Here is a 21,466-nt window from a genome sequence, read left to right as displayed (position 1 = left end):
AGAGGGTGGGAAGACCCCCCCTCTCGCGTGCCCCCGCCGCGCGTGGAAGAGACCGATCGAGGTGATTATCGAGAATGGTGTTTGATAGTGGGATAATGTCGCGACACGAATCGGTTTATTTCAATTCATTCTTTCTGAGACTATTTTATTGAAACACGGCGATATCTACGTAAGAAGTTTAAAACCTGCGGTCGTCAGTGGTTTAATTACCTGGGCACATATTTATGTTTCCTTAAAAAGAAACTCATAATACAACGAACAAGTGAACACCGATTACGGTAAGCAAAGGGAAACCGCGTAGCTGTTATAAATAAACTCCGATGGCGATATGAATACTTGAAAAGCCTCGTAAGACCTGAAATCACAATATAGCGTAGGACAAGCCACTCCGTTGAAGTGGAGAGAAAATACAGGTGTAAAAGTACTCCCTCCCCCCCCCCTTCGCCGCCAGGCAAAAAGGGAGCATATTTCAAGTAATATTTCAGCGTGTGTGAGTAATTCCGTTTAAACCGCTATCCGTTTGTAAAAACCCTTTTTCCTACGAATAGTACCTACACATCGTCGACTCTGTCGCGTACGAACCCACCACCGTGTTTCCGTGCTCTGGCCGGCCGTTTCATCCCCGGCTAAGTAAAATGATATCATTAACATCACTTTACGTCTAATTCGACTGGCCGTGACGTTTTATTACGACATGCACCCCGTTATTTCCACGGCACCGGGCTCTGTCACTCTGTAATACAAAGTTACACGAACCGCGGGGCACCGGTCATAATTTTCAGGCCAATCGACTCCTTCTTGCGTGCATTAATAGACCGTCGCGCGCGCGTATTATACCTACCCCGATGGCTCCGGACAGTGTGCCCAGGTAACCGTGGCACGGAATGAATTGAATCCGCCATGTCGCTCGCAAAACTGACGCACTTTGCGCGTCCGGTAATCGCGTTGTACGATTAAAATTCGAAGGGACTCATTGGTTGGTTTACATCTTGGTTTCTACGAGGACGTTCGAAAGAAAACCTTATGATTAGACCTGAAATTTAGTAGACGAAGTTCACACCCTGACATCTCATGGAACCATCTAAAAGATCACTACTTTTTTATTGGGAAACAATCTCAACGAGTTATGAGTTATGCAAGTTAAGTTATTTCTAATTTAATTCTCACGACCACACCCTGTTCAGCATTAAGAAACTGCTTACAACATTCGATTTTCCTGTAATGATAATCCACTTTCCGTTCGTGGGAAGAAAATCATGAAATTTCATGCACACCATGGAACATCTTTTATTTAGATCAAATAGCACGTACGACAAGGGGATGGATGGAATTCTCTACCTCACGTCAGTTTCGGTAGGGTTTTTATTTTCTTTAAAATCGTACGCCTCAAAGAGTTAACAGGGTCAATAAAATATATACTACACACATTCGTAAACTGTAAATCTACCTACGAAACCATGTTGGAATAAAAGAAAACGAGCCAACCATTACCAAAAGAACGACGCTTCCGTGTTACGTGCCCTCGATCACCCCAGGGTCGCAACGCTTGAAAATCAAGAGGAGTAAGTGTTTGACAATATTTTCCTGGTGGCCCACGGGAGACAAAAGGCATCATGCGGTGAGCGTTTCCCTGAAAGAGGAAGAGGAACAGCGTGAATCGATGGCGCAACAGGACACCCCCGTCAGGTTTCCTGGAGGATCCAAGAACCTGGAGCTAGAGGAGGTCGCCACGGAGAGGAGAGTCTCGGGTGTCTTCGAAGTGGCGTAGACCCGTACGCACACTTGTCTGAAAACCGAATGGTCACTTAACGCAGCGGGGGTGCCTGGTTCTCGGGTAAAAAAGTTCTGCCGGCATCCGGGCTCTCGCCTGGCCCAGGGTGGAGTGGGGAAACGACTGGTGTTTTGTTTGTTCGGCAAACTGTCACAACAACTCGAAACGTACGGCCCACCCTCCCTCTCGTATCCTCCTCACCAGGCATTCTCTCTCTCTCTCTCTCTCTCTCTCTCTCTACTGTCGTCCCGTTTCGCCTGGAGGCTCGAGGATCCGGAAATTCGAGTGGTCCTTTAACGTGACTAATACGCGGTCTCCGGGACAGGAAAAGAAAGCAGAAACGATACACGTGTCACGCGGTGGAGAGACGGAAAGTGAACCGAGGAGATGAACCGAGCTTATTATCCGGTTAAGAAGGCTCTCCAATTTAAGGCTGAAAGAGACGGCGGCCATGTTGTAAGTCTGCGGACACGGAAATCGGAATTTTGAAACGGAGTGATCTTTGTTTATTTTGAATGGGGAGATTTGTCGGTGAATGTATCGTTGATAATTAGATGTGAAAGTGTTCGTCAGTCTTTTTAGATTCATACATACGTGGTTCCTACGGTATTGGATTGTTAGATATTACAGTTTTGCGTAAGAATATTTACGCGATATTTTACTTCTCTTCTAGAATGTCTTATTCTTGTTACTGTAAATGAATAAGCGAAGGAAGTCAATGATCTTTATCATTGTAACGTAACAATGGTAACTTGGCGTTATTCCAAATCTATCTATTTCGCACTAATAATAGTTTCGGACACATAGTCGCGTATATGTGATATCGGGCCACAGTTTTAATCTGCAGTAATTTCTCAATAAACAGTTAAGCACGGTGCATTATTAAACCCTTCCCTACTTAGTCGTATTGTTAAGCTAATACGATAATGCGATTACGTGCAGTACAGTAAAGTGTATCGGAAAGAAATGCTATGGCCAGATAATTTTATAATTCCATCGTATGCAGTTCTTGGAACAGTGAAACTATCCCTCTAAGTTGTTCGCTGCTATTAAATAAAAAAGAAAAAAGAAGTGATTGTTCAGAATCTTGTTGTTAGTAACTACACAACTGGCATACATCCGGATCTAAATGCGTCGCGACCATAAGTGAATCAATTATAAATATCCAGACCGACCTTATTATTCGCCCACCGCTTTTCACTCTAATCGATGATCGAATCATTGATCGAAGAGATCCACTTCGACCTCTGTACGGTTGTGTAAATCGCTATTGATCGCCGAGAGAGATTCATACAATTACAGACGACGCGTTTAATTACAGAATCGTTTCGAAGCGTAAATATTTTCATCGGTGGCTCGTTACACCGAAACGAGTAGACGGTGGCTCGTTATTATGACTGATAATTCCGAAGCCACGCTACCGTCCGGTGTCCCGTAGTCGCGGCGTTACAGGCGATGCCATACTTAACGTAATTACCAGGCTGACCGTTTGTCGCTGTAACGAGCTTCTATGGACACGTACCATTGTCCGTCAATCAGGAAACGTAATTAACTACGTGGTCGAGTAGGAAAAACAACGATAATAAATTAATATCTACACAAAGCTGTGTACAGATTCGAGCGATGAAATCATTGCTACTCGAACGAATCCAGGGGGTGGTTTCGATTTTAACCGAGAAACAGGTCGGCTATAGTGTCTGTCGAACCAGCAGACTATAAATTAGACATTCCTCCGTCGATAATCTGTCGCCTTTTAACCCTTTAACTCCCCAAACCCATAAATCGTTATATTAAAATTATTACGTATACGTCACCGATGGGCGTTCAAGGGTTAACTCTTTAATAGTCTCGATAAAAGAAAGGTTCATTGTTCGAAGTAACAATCCAAACTTAATTATGCTCGATCGCGAAATACCATCGATTCTACAGAATTCCGAAAAGTATATCGCAGTTCATTCGCCAACATGGTAAACAACCTCTATAAACGCTTATAATCCGTAGTTTACCAGACGATCCATCCGCCGCGACCATCCATCACCATAAATTGGATCGCTCGAACCGCCGCGACGGGGTTTAGGACTTGCTCCGTATTTGCGAAAAAGAGAAAAATCGACGGGCAACATACCGAGCTGTTTACGATGCGGTCGCCTCTTCTGCGGCCTTTACGACGCGCACGGACACTGGCTTCGGACTCGTTCGCGTAAAATCGGGGTAGCTGAAGGGGAATGGGGCAGGTAGAAGTAAAAAGCCGCCGTCCAAGGAGCGTTACGCGTGTTCCGCGAATGTGAAAACGTCTTCCATCGCTCGTCTTCGCGTTTAATGCTTAACTTCACGAGGATGAAACGGAGATACCGAACGTAATTCGAGGGGGAGAGGGGAAGGGTGAGTCGCCGATAACGCGAAACGATCGTGAGGATGGATGAAAAAGCGACGGATTACTGATAGAGAGATACAATTTGCCGATCGATACTTTCGTTTACGAGTTAAACCAGCCGAGTCGACGTCGGTTGTAACGCGGCTTATTAATGAGACCGAGGCCATCGGTCGTACCCCTTTCGTTGCTCGATGCCATTTTGAAACGGCACTGTTTAATCTGAGAAATCGTGACCATTGCTCTTTATCTCTGCATTTGTAGGACTGATTATTGTGGTTATAGAGGGGGAATTTAATTTGTAAGTTTGTTGACAAAGTCTTTGTATTATGTTTGTGGAAAGTAACGTTGTTTTTCTGACGGGTTCTAAGGGAAGTTGCAAAGAATCGATTCAATTAGACCTTCACCATATACATCCAAATTTACCAAAGACTGAAACGTGAAGAATAAGTGAGGAGAACATCAGGATTAATACTCTGCAATTGATTAGAGTAGATTGTAAATTTTGGAAAGAAATTAAAAAGGGGGAAACCTTCCTTTCAACCGAGCAATGCCAAAATATTATATCCAGGATTCATAAAAATCAATTCTTTTGCCTAATGGAAACTCGTCGAATATAATTGACACAGTAAACCAACCGAAACTCTTCAGTCTTCGAAAGTACCAATGCAGCCAATGATCGAATCTCCAACGGTAAAGGATCTATCGATCGATGCTTAGCCAAAAGTGCTACCTGCAACCCGAACAGGCGATCCAAGAGGTCCACGCGGAGGGTACATATCGTCGAGAATTTAACGATTGGGTTCCCGTCGTAAATCGATACCTGTCTCGATTCTCCGGTCCCGCGAGAAAGATGGACACTATGGTCGTAGGGAGAGGAACGGGGGTAGCGGATCGATGTCGATGGAAGAAGAAGTGGAAGAAGAGGAATCGAGAGAGGAGAGGAAGACGAAAAAGAAAGAAGAGATAAGAATGCCGCGTAAGTATAGAGAGCATAATAATCAGAAGTAAATTGCGGATACGTGAGGCTACCGTGTTGTAGGGGGGCCTCGGGACTCGCTGCCCTGCGTCCGTCCTTTCGTCCGTCTGTTCCATCGGTTCTTCTGTTATTCTGTAAATGTGCCTCCACCTTACCCATACACGTGTACGCGCTCGTCGAAATCTATATAGATACAAATATATCGGTGAGCAGAGTCGCGAGAACGTGCACGTACGTAGAGAAACGTTGGACACGGGAGTACGTATGATCAGTAGGGGATATACAGCCCTAACCCCACCTGTAATCTAATTTGAATCCCGGGGCCGCTGGACTCGCAACCGGTAATGGAACACGTATCGGATAATATTACGAGCGATTCGATTCGATATCATTTGTAATTCCGGGCCCCGAGACCGCAACCGGGGCTGGCTCCTCGGGGTCGAAGGAGGTAGCCGCTGCGCTTGTCGGGGCTCTCCGATCGGTCGTGTGAACAACACATTTTATGCGTATTCCGGGTGGCTTCGGGGATAAGGGAACGGAATCACCATCGACGGCCGGATCACCGTGCAAAAACTGACCCAGGAACACGCTGCCTGGGCTCGTATATACCGCGAAACCCCCAGCAGACTGAGGTCCCGAGCTCTGCTGGGAGAGAGAATGGTAATGATGAAATTCCACGGGAAAGAGAGACGTGAGACGAAGAGCTCCGTGGATCGTGTGATGATTCGAAATCTTCAACGATACGATGACAGGGGGATCGATTTAATCCTGAAACATTGTCGAATCGAAGGACATATGGTTTCTTAGACATTTTAACCCTCCATGACCCCTTGAGTCTTTTGTGGCACAAAAGAAATTTCACGTTCAAATATCCAAGAAACGGGGAGATTGTTATTGAAAAAAATATTTTAACATTTAACTTTAAATACTATTCGTATTTTTACCCTCTAATTTTTTTCAAATCTTTCGGAATCCTATAAGATAGAAAAAAATATGTCTGGCGATAAAAGACCCAAGGGATGACGGTAACATCGAGATCCATGTAAACATAACCTAGAATGTAAGTTTAAATTTATACATTATGTAAACTATTGTTATGTTTGTATACTTTCTTCTACTGTATTATTAATGTATTTATGTTCTCTAGTTTGAGACGAATAAAAATGCAGAACACTGAGAAAGATAGAAAAAGAATGAATTTTTCTTATCTACTATTTTTAATATGTCCATTAAAGATCTAGTGTTTTTTTCTCGAAGCAGTAAACATTTTGAATTCTCACCGAAGGACGAAAAACGTTCGATCGACTGTCGAGCATCGATGTAAATGTAAATGCCCGAGTGCTTGAAATGGATTTCACTTGATATCGGGCAATTTTCAATACGCGTGCGGCCAATCGGGAACTTTATAATGTTTCCATAAGCCGCCGCCTCCTTTGCCTGATGTTAGCCCTTTTAAAGAACGTATCATAAATTGCGTAAAGCGAAGGCGCACCGGGTTTTATGCCACGCTGCCCGAGGCTCGCGTTCCCCCTTCTGGTTTCCCGCCTTTCTCTACGCTCCTTCGTAACTCGAACGAGAGGGTAAAACCTTAAGTACCGTCGAACGGTCGAACTTCGGAGCGATTATGAAATTGCAAAAATCAGTATCTTCGGAAGAAATCGTACGCGCGTAGTTAATGTTTCGATATTACTTTTCCTGTATTTTTCAGGTCCTTGTCCATGTCAGAATGAAAAGTTTCAGTTGTATCTCTAATATGGGCACGCATCGACATTGGAGCCCTCTTAACCGAATAACCCTACTTTCCATCGAAAAGTAAAAATTTAACGCACGTTGCACAACATATTAATTCTGCGTTTCCTACCTCATCTTTCAATCAAACAGTTATGTGTCACCTAAAATTACAGTGACTCACAGATTTACTCATGGAATGCTTATAGCAGACATGGCGAACCTAGTCGATGACTACACTTTCTACCGGTTCTTCTTATTTGTCACTTTCAGAACATACACACATACAAGTTTCGCGAGAAGTGCGTCCGTAAGAAACAGCGCGCGGCCAAAGCAGAGCCCCGGCGATTTCTGCGTGAAACACGCGACCCGGCTAAGTGTTAATAAACCCATCCCGTGCCAGTCAACCGCGACAAATCACCGGCGGCCGATGTCAAAGACTAATTACCAATCCATAGAAATAGCCTCCACCCCCCTTCACCCCTTAAGATCGGTGGACACAGCGCGACGTCGTCGTTGTCCGTAATCATTCCAGTTTTCCCTTCGGGTTATCGGTCCCTCGTCACTCGAGGGGTCGGCCGAGGGGGCCCCGACGTGAAAAAAACCGGCAAGGACGATGGTTGTCCGCTTTTGTCGAAATGTTTCGCATATTGGCCACCGTGGCCGCTGTCGGAAATCCTGCCTCGCGTTTTCTGTATCACGCTATATGCAAATGAGACATATGCGCTCTCGCCGCGCCACATAATAAATTACTCGTGCCAGTAGTCTCCAGTTTGTATAGGTGGGCCCAAAATTATGTACCTACCTACCGAGGGGCCCTCAGAGACACGAGCACGCACGCACACGCGCGAACTCGATCGACGGACGACGGTTCGTTTCTGTTTCGTTCGAATGGCGCGTTCGTGAGGACCCACGCGCGTCTGGCCCAGCTCGCGAGATGCACAGTACATACATAATGACATTTTTTAACGGTGGAACTACGTATCGGGAGATATTTTATGCGTTCGAATGAAAATTTACAATTCTTGGCTATCGACACTTGCCTCGCGGGGGTGCGATATGGATGTACAGTAAGAATCGAAACTGAGTATAGATCATACAAAGGCGAGGTTCGTGTAATACTTTTATAGCATCCTATTATTGTATACGAAGGCACACAAGGCCCGATGTTTACGTCGGCACTATGGAAAAGAATCGTTTCCCTTTTTCTCGAACAAACACAGTCAGAGAGGGAGGGCTGGTTGTAAAACAATTTGCCTGAACCCGTGGTAAACAATGGACCATCACGAGGATGGTGCCGTTGGAAAAGGACCCTTAGACCGGCCACCGGAGTGCCCTTCCGCAATTCTCGTTTCATAAACCCCTTAATTTTACGATGATTATTGCGGGGTACCCCTGTATACGCGTCTCTTTTTCGCCGATCTTAATCCCCCTGTCGAACGACGAGCGCAGAAGTTCGATTCTACGACCTTTTCCTTTTTCGTGAGGCCCCGGGAATGTTACGGAAAACTGGGTTTTATGGTCGCTCCTCTAGACGCGGAGGAACCACAACGGGGAAAAAAAGGGGGCGCTCTCTGTCTCGCTGTTTGTGTGGTCCGTGCCCCTGTCTACCGTTCCACCCTCGACCCCGGGGGTTTTTACTGCTCCAGGTAATTGGATTAAAGAAACAGGAGAAAGATGGGGGGGGGCTGGGGCGACGAGATCGGGGATACCGTCTCTGTATTTACACGTTCATTCTAATAGGAATATCCAATCGGTAAATCCAATTTTTTAGAGTTATCTTTCCCCCCGAAAAAGAAAGGGGGGGGGGCTTCTTGGTCTCTCGAGCCTTTCTTTTACACCCTCACCGGCCATGCTTCCCGAAGAGATTTTTCGTTTTATTACACGTCTCGACGCAAAATTATAATTCCATTAGGACACGGACCGTCTCAATAAAAGATACTGGGTAATTAACCGAATAGACGAAGACTTTTATAACCGGCAATTTCGAAAGGGAACGCGGGATCGGTGGAATCGGGTTTGCTCCCCATCGATCCCCCCTCCCTTTCCCCTGTCGTCGACTATTGTCCGATAATTTTCGGACACAGAAAAGTATCGTCATTCGAAATATCGATACTGTGTCACCCACCACTAGTACACGAGCAACGAACCTTTAATATCCTAGTACCTGCGAACAAGCAGCGACGCTAACTATTCGCGATGATACATAAATCGTCGGTCGTGTTTCCATTGAATGGGGAAACAACGGGTAAACGTCGCGATCGATGTTCCCGTCAATGGCCTGGGTACTATGTGTGTATTCCATTAAGCTTGTCGCGCGTAGTCCCTCGTGCCCCATCAATCGCCTCTAGCAATCTCGCCGCGAGATCGATACTTCCGTATCCGAGGATCGGAGCGGTTAGAACGAACTCGGAAAGAGAGCCGAGACACCGAGAACGATGAAATACCGCGCCAGTGGGATCGGTTAACAGAGAAAGAGAAAGAGATAAAAAGTAAAATGTCATCCTCGTTCAATTACGGTGTACCTCGTAACAGCCACGCGGCTACTAATATTAGTAGCGTTCGTGGAAGCGTGCTTCTGGAAAGCAGGCACTTGGAACGTGCGACTACGCTACCAGCCGTTTCTTGCCTCTTGAATATCGTAACCGAAGCCGCCCTTCCCCTCGAAGCATTCCGTCACCGCAAGAACCGACTGTCTTCGATGGCGAACACCGTAGGCAAATATCGATCGGTATCGAACCACGAGTGCTTTCTATAACCGTTCCGTAACTTGTTCCTGAGTTCTGGAACGACGACTATCTTTTGAGTTGATACCGTAAACTTTATCCTGGAATGTTGTTTCGTAAATATTGGTAATTGTCGGAAAGTTGGAAAAAAGATTGAAGATGATATACACTGCGTGACATTAAAAACCACCTTAAAAATTTCAATCCATGCTGTATCGTGGTTAAACTAAAAGGAAACACTATTTTTTCTGGGGAATAGAATCTATCGAGTTCTAGAGAAATATTATTTCGCAACTTTCCGACATGGCATACTTGGTCTGTTTTTATAGTGATGCCATGGTGAGTAGGTACCATTCATCACCTGTTTATATTACTTTAGTATTGAGATTTCGATCGAGGAATTTTTTAGCGTTCTAACCGAATTGCTGAAAGTGTGGAGTCGATATCCAAAGATCGATGAACGAAAAACATATAAATATCGTCGGAATGTAACCTCGATATAGAGAAAAAATGTGCTTCGCTTTTAATACCTAAACGAAAGAAATGTCCACTTGATTTGCAAAGCATATGGTAATAATTCCCTTGATTGCGGGGTCAGAGAGGTCTTCCGGCAGGTTTATGCGAATAAATGTAACTCGAGAACAGCTCTCCTCCAGGTAATTACATAATAAGAATAATAGGGATCAATTGCAGGGTGACATCTGTTCGAAACAAAATTCACGATAAATACACCCTACTGAACTTTTTATCGTTAATTATTCGCTTTTTTAAGCAAGGTAAATACCAACGTATTACGCGAACAATGACCACAGATGGATGACCAACAGACGAAGATTTCCACGTCATCAGACCGTACAATGGACGTGGAAATCGTTGAACTGTTTTCCAAAAGGAACATTACCATAGACTTACGGAGGAAATTGCTTGCTGGAGGCGTGCCCGTCAATGACAGTAGCGTTAATAATTATATTTTTTTTTCTTACTTTCTGCACGGATCAAAGGGCAAACCGTTTACGTTATACGTCCAAACTGGCCGACTCTTAAATAGAAATTGTACCTACAACGACCATGAAACACCTCGTAGTTCGAATAATTTCTACTTCGTTATTAATCTTCTATAAACGAAACGAATCGAAAAGTTTCCAAGGATAATTCAATAAAAGCCGTACGAAGAACAATAAAATGAAATTCATACTCTGGACAGCGTCCATCGACGCCCGCTAGGAACATCAATCAAAATTAAGACCCGCATTCAACGCCGTGGATACACCCCAGCGATACAAAAGGCAGGGCCGACCATTGATAAAAACCGTTCACTCTCGGTCCTATTCAGTTCAATCTGCACGTGTCAATGAGCTGTTCCTCTACCAAACATTACTTCATAAGTGACTTTCTAGTGTCACGTTGTTTCGTGACTCGCGGGTAGAAGAGACACGTAAACAGTTCCCATCCGATTTACACACTAAATTTTTGCTCTATTGTCACCGGATCCCTTGTAATCATTTTCATAATAACCTCCACAACCGAGCACACGGAATAATTTCACGATACTATGATTTTCAAAACGCTCACCTTGACTGTGTTCGCCAGCGTCGAATGTTTTGCTCGTCATCTGGAACAATGCGTCCAGAGGACTTCCTTGACCCGTCGTCCTCTTTCCGTGATGTCCACCCTGGCCACCGTGCTGTTGCGACGTTTTTCTCTTGAACTGTTGTTGTTGCTGTTGTTGCTGCAACGCAGGATGATGCAAACCGGGATGCAAGCCGTGATGCAGGCTGTGATGATGGGCTAGGGGATCAGGACTCCCAGAGTCGGAAACGGAGCTTCTTCCGGACGAGGATGAGCTGCTCAGAGGTGGTTCGCTGATCGACCCGGACATAGAGGTCAGCGACATGCCCATCAGAGACAAATCTCTGGGCGCGGCGGAATGATTATGATGATGGTGCAGATGATGCTGATGATGGGGCTGTTGTTGGAGATGGTGACGATGATGGTGACTAAGGTTAGACTCGACCGTGTCCCATGGACGAACGATTTTCGCCTTCGGTCGATGGGACAGGATGTCCAGAATACTGAAAGACTTCACGCCTCTCTCGTTTGTGTCACCCCGGTCTCGATCGTCTTCCTCGTCGGATTGTTGCATCGGCACCATTTTCAGCCGTTTCAGGGGCTTGAAGTAATCGTCCGTGGCACCGGCCGCAGACGGTCCGTTACTGCTGGTCCTGCTGTTCAGCTCCTCGTCGTCCTCGTCGTCCTCTTCGTCCTCCCTGAGGGTGGTAACGGAATCACCGCCGCTGCTCTCGTGAGTACGCACGCTACGACCATTGGACATCCTGTAGTCACTCCTGGAGTAGCTATCCTCGTCGTCGATCACGGACTCTCTGGGGTAGCTTCTTCGAGGGCTGAGTCTGTCATAGTCCTCCCTCGACTGGGACAGCCTCTCGTCGTCCTCGGCGCTGGGCGTGACCACAACCAGTGGCAAAGGACTAGGACAACCGACGGAGATCTCGTCCTCGTCGTCCTGAGCGTCGCCACGACCCGGGGAACCCCTGCAAGGCGTCCGTCGGTGAGGAGGCGAGCCCAAGCAACCAGGCGTTGTCGCGCTGGAAGACACCGTCGTTGACGGGGACATTGTGTACGATTCCGTCATCTCCGTGGTACACATTCCTGAAGGATGATCGTTCCAGCCTTATGGTCGGTCTCGATTCTCTTTAGGTTTCAAAAGGAACTTGGAGTGTGTCAATTACTTCGTGAAACACTTTTTCAATCTTTGTCCTGCATCGCACGATACTAATCAAGAGTTCTCGATCACTGTACACACGTCGAACACACGACGACCGCGTGCTCCCGCGCGGCTTTCAGCTCGTCACTGATTATCGACGGCATTGAAACCGTTTAAAGCGTAGTATGTAACTCGAGCACCAGAATTGTTACCGATACCGCGCGGAGGAGCTATACTCCTCGAACCGCTCGAGTCATCCCGGGGTTTCGCGAACTGTGTGTGTCCCGGCACTATAACACCGGCCGCTCGACTTTTCGATGCAGTTTTTTCCGTTCAACGGTGCACCGTCATCGTACTGCCCGTTGAGCGTCCACTAGTCATCGTCTCGACGGACGGTTTCTCGTTACATCACGGAAAAACCTAGAGCCTCCCACGGTCCCGTCGTCCAGGGTTGCGTGCTCGTCATCCTCGGGATCCTCTCGTGGTGTACCGCAAAGCAACCGAACGGAACGAGAGATACAGGGATCACCATAGACGACGTACTGTTCTCCGAGCTCCTCGATCAAACCACTGTCCGCACTGTCAAATCGTGTGTTTCGCGAGCGATCATAGTAAACCCCCGTGTCTGTCGTGAACAACAACGTGGGTACCACCTTCGGTTAGTCAGTGACGAACTCTCATCTCACGGCAACACCTTGATATGTCGATGCACTCGCGTAAAGAACAAAATGCTCTACGACCCAGTTTGCGCGCGTACACACTGTCACAGCACCCGTGAGCGATGATCACAAGGCTCGAACTTGGTCCGATGGTCCCGAGGCCAGCTGGGGATCGACGCGTCGGGCATGCGAAACAAGCGGTCGATACGCGGGACGAAACGTCAATAGGAACGTCGATGGTAAACGAGCGACACGGTGGAGTTCGTGGGGCCTTCGGTATCAGCCCAGTCCAAGCCAGTGACTCGAAATGGTACGCGGGGACGGGGATCTCTCGGTATCGGCCCCGGCTCTTGTTCCCGCAGGGGCAGGCACTTCTCTCACGACCGCCTCGATACGAACAGTAGGTGGGAGCGCTCGATCGTTTTGAAACCCCCCCTCTACTACGGACGCGGTAGCCCACGGTCGCGCCACCTCTACCGCGATGGGGGACGTGGCCTAACCGAGCCCGGGGTCTGGCATATGGGCGGTACCGCTCGTGGCCACGCCCCCATCTAGCCCCACGACGGACTTAAACGTGGCCCTACGACACGGCAAAATGACGCTGCCCCGATGGAATTTTTACGAGACGTACTTAACGTCCTGTGGCGCTGCACCGCGAACCTGCCTCACCGCGTATATACCCCGGCCTTCGACCTTCTTCTTCCTTCTTTCCTCCCTTTCCACACACAGCCACGATACCCCCGCGTCGACCAGCGGCCTCTCCTCGTCGCTCTTTCGTCGTGTTTCCAGCCTCTGAAATCTCTTCCTGTGCCCAGTGCTGAGGCCTACGGAACGTGGGACTTGACCCTCCACGACGAAAACGCCTAACGAGGCCCACCGCCGTGGTTCCATCCCACCCGGGCCGTCGCCGATTTCCTAGGTTCCGCTCCACCGGGACTTATCGGACCGCCCTGGCAAAAACTGGACGCCGTTGCCGTCGCGCGATCCACGGGGTTTCTGGTAATCGAACCAATGCGGCTGACTCGATCGAATCGTTTGATGATTTTCATCGTTCTATGCCACGGGGAGGTAGTAGGCGAGCGTCTCCATCAAGTGGACAGAAATTTTTTAAGTGATTCTGATGTATGATGTAGTAATGAATAGTAATGAGGTAAAAAAGTTTAAGAAAGTATAATAAAGCTTTCTTAATTTACGATTTCATAGATTGGAGAAAAAAAAGAGGATTCGAACACATATGAAGAAACATATAGTGATTCGCAAATTTGTTCGTGAAAGGCTTTGTAGCATTTATTTGATCGAATTATATACCAACACGTGAATTTTATCAGAATTAAGAAAAATTTTTCACGAGATGGTGACTGGAGGAAAGATAATAAATATGTATGAATAGAAAATACATAAAAACTTGTGTACTTAATTGTTGTTTTGAAAGTGAACGAATACATGAATCACCGTACGTGGTGTAGAAAATTTATTATGCTATTGGATGCAATTTCGAACCTCTTTCAAGTAAAACTTTCGAACGTGAATTGTTCAGATATTTTAGAAATTGCATAACTTTAGTAATATATACTTTTACAATAAAGCATCTGTTAACATAGGATTATGCAATTCTGATCAATAGACATTCATGTTGGCAATTACAGACAGTATGTATGTAGATTAGAGGAATAAAATAAGTATATGCAGGTACAGTCTATCGACAGGTGAATGTATTATTAGTATAAAATACTTAAGTACAATACTATGTGCCCATTGTCCACGTACTTTTACAACCATCCTCGACCTTTGTAACGACCCCCCTCCTCCCGCCTCTTACAGACGCGCGCGTCTTCATTCGAACATGTATCCCCTTCGGTTATTGCATCATTCATCGAATTTTTATGGAACATAAATACGATTATGGCTGGTCGTAATCCCTGAATATCAACCGCGAAACACTGAGAATCGAAAAGGAACGGAGCGCAACCAGTTCGAAGATAGTCGAGGGAACCGATTCCAATAAACGGTAACGATCACTTTCCAGTGGAAGTCGCTTCCCTGGCATGAAACGTAAAGTTCGCCATGGTCTCTTGGGTTCTTTTTTCGGTAGGTTGCTCGCGTTTCAGCGATTGATCTCCGAAGATCGTGTACAAGCGGAAGTCCACCGGTGCGGTGCCCACGATGAACATGTTTCCGGATATCGGTTGGAAACGTCGTCCTCTCTCTCGCTCGTCCCGTGTAGGACATCGATCGTTCGGAAAAATCACGGTCCGAATGACCGTCGTTTCGAGCGTCGCTGGTCCGGAACGGGGTCTAGAGAAAGGTGTATCGCGACTATTACATACAGACCCATTATTCTACCGCGCGGGTCACTCCTGAGAATCGATTCAGTCCATGTAATTGTAGCAATCAGTGTCGACAACCTAGCGGCCGATGTTCAGACACCACGCGAAAGATATCCACACCATCGGTGGGTATCGCGGGAGTCGTTAGAAATTGCACGGCGGCGGTGGTGGCCGAGAGTGCTCTTCTTGCGCCGTCGAAGATGGAATGGGTATCTTGCTTTTGCACCCCCCTCCCCATTTTATTCCTTCACAGTTCACTACCACCGGGGGGGAAGAGACCCTGGTATTTTTTGCGCCCCATCTGCCTGACACTCCTCTATCTCGGGAGGCCTCGCGTGACTATGAAGTTAAACGACAGAAGGAACAACCGTCGAACCGAACGGAAAAAGGAAGAACGAGTTCGCAGCCAATATTTTGCGTGTAATGCCCGGGATTTTCGACCGAGATACGAGCTCGGGACTCGAGATTCTTGCGGTGGAGAGACTGTGAGCCGTGTCGTGTGCGAAACACTTTATGTCCACGAATTCACATATTCATTTTCAACATATACCGATACGTTTATTATAGTTTAATGGTGTCTCTGGTATTACAACATAGGATAAGACCGATCGCTACAAAATGATCTAATCCGTTTCTGCTACGTATAATGTTTCTGTTGTAACATTTTAATAAAGAAGTAATGATTCAACGTTTTTCGAACACTTTACGTTTCACTGACAAAATCAAAAATGGACGCTAACACTTTGATCTGAACCTCCTAGATTCTTTTGTATACGACGTTGCCACTAATCGAATCAAAACCACGCCTCCAACTCGCTCCAAAATCACAGAAACGCTTCAGGTTCCCCTAGTATAGCTATAATGTTACTCTTCCACTCAATGTAGCCTGAAATACATCCACTACCGCTCGTAAGTATTAAGACACCTGGTCTGTATAAAGAAAATCTGATATTTCGTAAAAATTATATATTTCAGGACAAATTTTATTACATCATAGTAACATAAGCATTATCCGTCGAGCTTTAACCCTCAGACACCACACTAGTGGGAATTTACACCAGCGTATATATATATCTTTATAATAAATTTTCATAGTTAAAAAATTATTTCTCACTTTTGCAACTATTACCATTGAATTTCTGTAAAAATTTTACCCTAAAAAATATGTTACGAGTTCAATTGGCTTTTATTCTCTTCAAGTTCTTAATCATCAAAAATTCAGAACTCCAATTCGTGCTAGTATAGTGTTTACGTATATTGGGTGGGGTGTGGCTTCTGAGGGTTAATGCTCCCTAAAAAATATTCATTTCAGACTAATATGTACGTCTGACGGAAAGTAAATACTTACTCTATAGAAAAATATTATTCCACAATGATTTGATAAAAGTACTCCTAAGTTTTTATTATATCGTAACAGAGTAATGAGTTACTGTTCCATCAATCATCAATTCTGATCCCATAGTTTTGGCCGGTAGTGTATATGTCCCTATAGGTATTCAACTGCAAGACAACTTAAATGAGCATGCAATCCTACTTTTCCAATCATACGCGTACATGGAACCTCGATCACGGTCCCAGGAAACAATGTAGCAAGAGCAAAGAGATGGGTAAGGATCTGGGGGTCCAAGAGAATCGGTATAAAATCTTGCCGAGTGTATTTCTGGCCGCGATTCAGCGAACGGGTAGTGTGAATGGGAGAGCAAGAGAGTCGGTTGAGCAAAGCTAACCAAAGAGCGGCGGTCCCATGCCTCGGCCCTTTTTCTTCGTCTCTCGGCCTTCCCGTCGGCTTTTCTATCCCGATACAAAGAGGCGCGAGCGAGCCTAATTATTATGATAGCTCGCCACTGGATTCTGTCGGTCCCTTTGATCTACCGCCGTTTAGCATGATCCCCCGATATTTAGGTAGGGCCCCATTGTCCTGCCCCGATGGAAGGGGAAAACCTCGTGCACACCGGATCGTTATGGTGGTGGTGGTGGTGGTGATTGTGGTGGAGAGGGAGTTTCGTATACGGGGGCCTGGCCCATGGAGCCGGGCTCTCGCGGTCTTCGTGAACCGGGACACGATAAACTATTCATCAATGAGCACTTTTTTTCGGTGAAATTTACACTTTCCTCCCGTTTCACCTTTCCTCTTTCTTCGACGGGCTCCTCAATTGGACCACACGCGAGCGCCTTGAGCGATCCGACCGGTCTATTCCCCCTGGGAATTAATCTCCGGTGCTCCCTTTTAATCTTCCTCGGATGATGGAATATGGAAAAACTTGGTACCGAAAGGGGAAAGTCTTGTTGGTCTCGATACCGTCTGGTGCCATTTAATGCGTATAGTTAACTCGGACACAAAGTGACCGTCTATTAATCCGTGCGACGAATTCTGATCAGCAGGGTAATACAGAAAAAGGGTTCGTAACTTCTAGGGTAGATAGTACTCACCGCGTGATGAAAAAAAGTTCTGATAAACATGGATCGAAAACTGAATAATTTCAAAATCATAAACAATTTTCTCCTTCGGTTACAGCAATGGACTTTCTCGCCTCGGGGGGAACGATAGATTATCTTATCATTTTTTTTTTCCTGGTCACAAAAGGTTTTAGATAGTTTTTATTAGTTTTCATTTACAATTTTCTTTACCATAGAAGTTACGAATCTTTTTTCTTGTATCACCCTGTATAGATAAACACCGTTGGTTCTACATTTGCGGCTATTATTATACTAACCATTTAGATTACCACACCAGGTTTTATCTGTAGGAATGTACCATACGTATAAATTAAATTATCTCTGATCAACCAATGTTCGAAGTTTCACAAGATCATCAGGCATAATAATAACGTGATTCGTTAAAAAAAAACTATGCGCAAAACCAACATCAGTATCCTGGTCCGATGTTTCATCTTCTTGTCTACTTCGTCTTTTCGCTTCCCATCAACACCTGCCCGTAAGACCACAGAAACGAAGTCATTTGGATTTCCAACGCGCGCGCGCGCGCGCCAACGCAGACGACCAGGATGAAGAAACAAGGAGGCAAGGCACCGTCCTGGCCGAGAGAATTTGCGAAACGTGACGAAACGAGTTGGCACCGGGGACCGAAGCTTTAGCGACTGCTCGCTAATGAAGGGATATTTATGCGATAACAGTACGCTGGCTTGTAATCTGCCGGATACGCGCTGACTTTATGCAGGCTGGATTCGGCGTTTGGATCCGTAGTCGAATAAATAAGCATGCACAACGAAGACCTTTCGCAATACGAGACAAGAGTGTTTCGCGTATCCCGTGGACCCACCAACGGCCTCGGCTTTCCCTTTGGCAAAGGTTTCGTGACATTTCACGGAATGTTAGGAGGTCGATGTACGAATTGTTGCTATATCTGAACGGAATTCTGTAGGAAAATTAACATATTCCAAATGGCGTGACTCGTTGGCGATCCTCTTTGTTCGGACTGGTCGCTTACAGGACACCCACCCGTTATCGTTTTAAAAATATATTTCTGCAAGGAGTGATGATGACATTAGAAACTGAGATTATCAGACGGTATTTCACGCTGAATGAATAGAATATTAGCTGGAAATCCTGCTGGCGAATGAAGTCACATTAGGACGAGTCTCAAAGTGAAATTGAAGATACGTCAACAGAAACCAGGTCACATATGATCCATTCCCTTATCATATAACATAACGCAATATTTACGGTATAATATATTTCCTTTCCATTATTACACATTTATACCAATTTATGAAAAAAAATTCTGTATAATTTTGTTTTCCATTATTTCGCTGCCAGCTCTCCAAAAATTAAAAAAGTCATCTTCAGTTCTATCTTGCTTATGTTGCACTTGACTAACCATTCTTATCTTTCGAATATTCAGACGACTTAGGCCGTATATTCCTCGATTTAGTGCATTAACCAGACGATCCCATTTTTCTTGCATCCACGCGAACCACGTTGCTTTACAGCATGAAATGTTTCATCGAATATCAACGAATTGAATCTACAGAGATATTTACACCTTGTCCGGCTTAATAACTCGTTAAATACGTGCAGAAGGTGGCTACCCAATTAAATTACCAAGCAGGTTACAGGTGAATCCACTGATACGGGGGAAACGCGTACAACGATTTCGCGACGGGCAAAGAATCAGGTTCAGATACGTATTCTATGGTTAATGGAACACCGAGGAGGCGAGGTACATATACTCGTAGTCGTACGGGTAAAGCGACGTGACGAGCACTAATAACTATCCACGACGCCGTCATTCTTATCGAGCCGTTCCATCGAATCTGAGGCTCTCATTCACCTGATATAATGGACACCTATACTTAACAGTAATTGCCGCGTGCGTCTCGTAATAACGATCCAGTGAACAACTCGCAGTCCATGGTGAACACTTGTTTGCGTCCACTCTCGAAGGTTACCTCCATCGGTGTCCAAACCGAGTCCCCGTGTTTGACAGAGCACCGCGCGGCCTGTGGTCTTCGAGACGTTTCATCGTTCTTGTTATTCTCTGGATTCAACCCTTGGTACTGTCAACGATTCTTTGTACACAACCATTCGTAAGTATTAGGACACCTGTTCTATACGAAGGAAATGAGATGTTCCATACAAATGATACACTTTAGGCCACTTTTATTGCTTCATAGCAGCATAAGCGTTGTCCATCGAGCTTTAATATCAATATAATAGCCCTAAGTGATACCCCATCGACCAATGCTTTTTAATGTTTGCTGTTAGTTATGGGCGGAAGTGTAATTTCTTTATGAATAAAAGTGAGATGTCGGGTTTATCAAAGACTCGGGTTGTATCCCTTCCTGCTATGTTTTAGGCAAGGTTTGTTAATTATTGAAGCCTAAAGAGTGGGTGAACTAAAGGTAAAACTTGTGTACGTGTCCACTTCCATAACCCATCTTTCATGCTCAAACCTTGGCCCCTCGACCCTAATCGAAAGTGTAACTTCACCTAAAATCATGGACTTGGAATTCTTATTTGTGTTCCTCCAAAAAGACCACATACCTTCGGAAAGCTTTCGAGAATATGACAGACAAATATCCTGCCCCCACTAACCTCCAGGACTTCTACCCAAATTAATCTCCTGTTTGACCGCAAACTTCGTGCCCTATTGTCCCGCGAAACTTCATTCCTCGACACCCCAGACCATCGACCGCCTCGGGCCACGGGTCTCGCTCAAAAACGTGGCGGCGCGCCCCGTAACGCGACGACGCCCGCTAATAATGTGTACACGACGTCTTCGGGTCGGTATCGACCTATTCCATCACGTTCTGTGTCCTCCGCGTTAGACGCGATACGTGTACTTATAGCCATAATTGACGAGAGAGCCAGGAACGAGTCACGCGAACCCGCTCCGACAGCAGTTTAACGTGGCTCCGCGCATGTGCAGAGCTCGGTTACCTCTCTCTTCTTTTTCCCTCGCTCACTTTCTCTCTGTCTACCTCGTCCCGTGGATATAGGGGGGTAGGGAGTCTATCTATTTTCCCCTTCCACGTGTGCCGCGGGTACGTATACCGACCGTAGTATCCACAGCGTCGGAATTAACCCCACTCGGCCCCCATCGTACAGCCCTCAACACGCCCTCGTCCGTTTCGTCGTCTCTCTCCTGTTCAAGGTTATCGCGCCTGTTCCTGGTACCACCACCCTCGTGCTCGTCGCTCAGCGCCCAGCCGCTTCCCACCAGTCCACGCCCCTCCTTGGACCTGATTGGCGAACGAACCCGGACGAACTGGTCCTTGGGACCGATTTATATCTTCGCCTGCCGCGGCAACCGTTCTCTCTCGCCCCCTCCCCTTCCATCGTGGCGCCCTCTAACGTGCGTTCGCCGAAATTTTTATGTCCAACCCCCGGGGGTTGCGCGACAGTCGTCGTCGTCACACCACTTACCCCCCCCCCCCCCCCTCGTGACGCCCCGTATTTTTCTCATCACCGACCTCTCGCTCCTCCAGGTTCGCCCGGCGAAATTACGCGCGGCCGGACTGATTTAACGAGGTTTCCTTGGAGACTGCCGACACTATCTGTCCTCCACCGGGGGAAAGTTCGAATGACGTGGAAAACGGGGGTTGATAGGGGGAGGGTGGGGGATAACCATCGCGACGGAGATTCGACGCGTTCCGACCGAGTCGCTCCGAAATTGAAATATTGAGTAGGCTGTTGGAAAGGGAGACTTTGATTTGGCGGAAA

The 21,466-nt window shown here is 46.2% G+C and overlaps 1 protein-coding gene across 1 annotated transcript in view; it reads right to left on the bottom strand.

Moving 5' to 3' along the window:
* The window catches only part of LOC107189090 (barH-like 2 homeobox protein), a 51,295-nt gene extending 39,055 nt beyond the window's left edge, over positions 1–12,240 (bottom strand). Inside the window, exon 1 of the mRNA XM_015577524.1 lies at positions 11,148–12,240. Coding sequence (XP_015433010.1) covers positions 11,148–12,240 — 1,093 coding nt within the window. The remainder of the gene's footprint in view (positions 1–11,147) is intronic.
* Between the last annotated feature and the right edge of the window lie 9,226 nt (positions 12,241–21,466).

Source organism: Dufourea novaeangliae, unplaced genomic scaffold, assembly GCF_001272555.1.
Source record: "Dufourea novaeangliae isolate 0120121106 unplaced genomic scaffold, ASM127255v1 scaffold125, whole genome shotgun sequence".
In the NCBI taxonomy this organism is placed as follows: domain Eukaryota; kingdom Metazoa; phylum Arthropoda; class Insecta; order Hymenoptera; family Halictidae; genus Dufourea; species Dufourea novaeangliae.
This window is presented reverse-complemented; position numbering and strand designations above follow the sequence as displayed.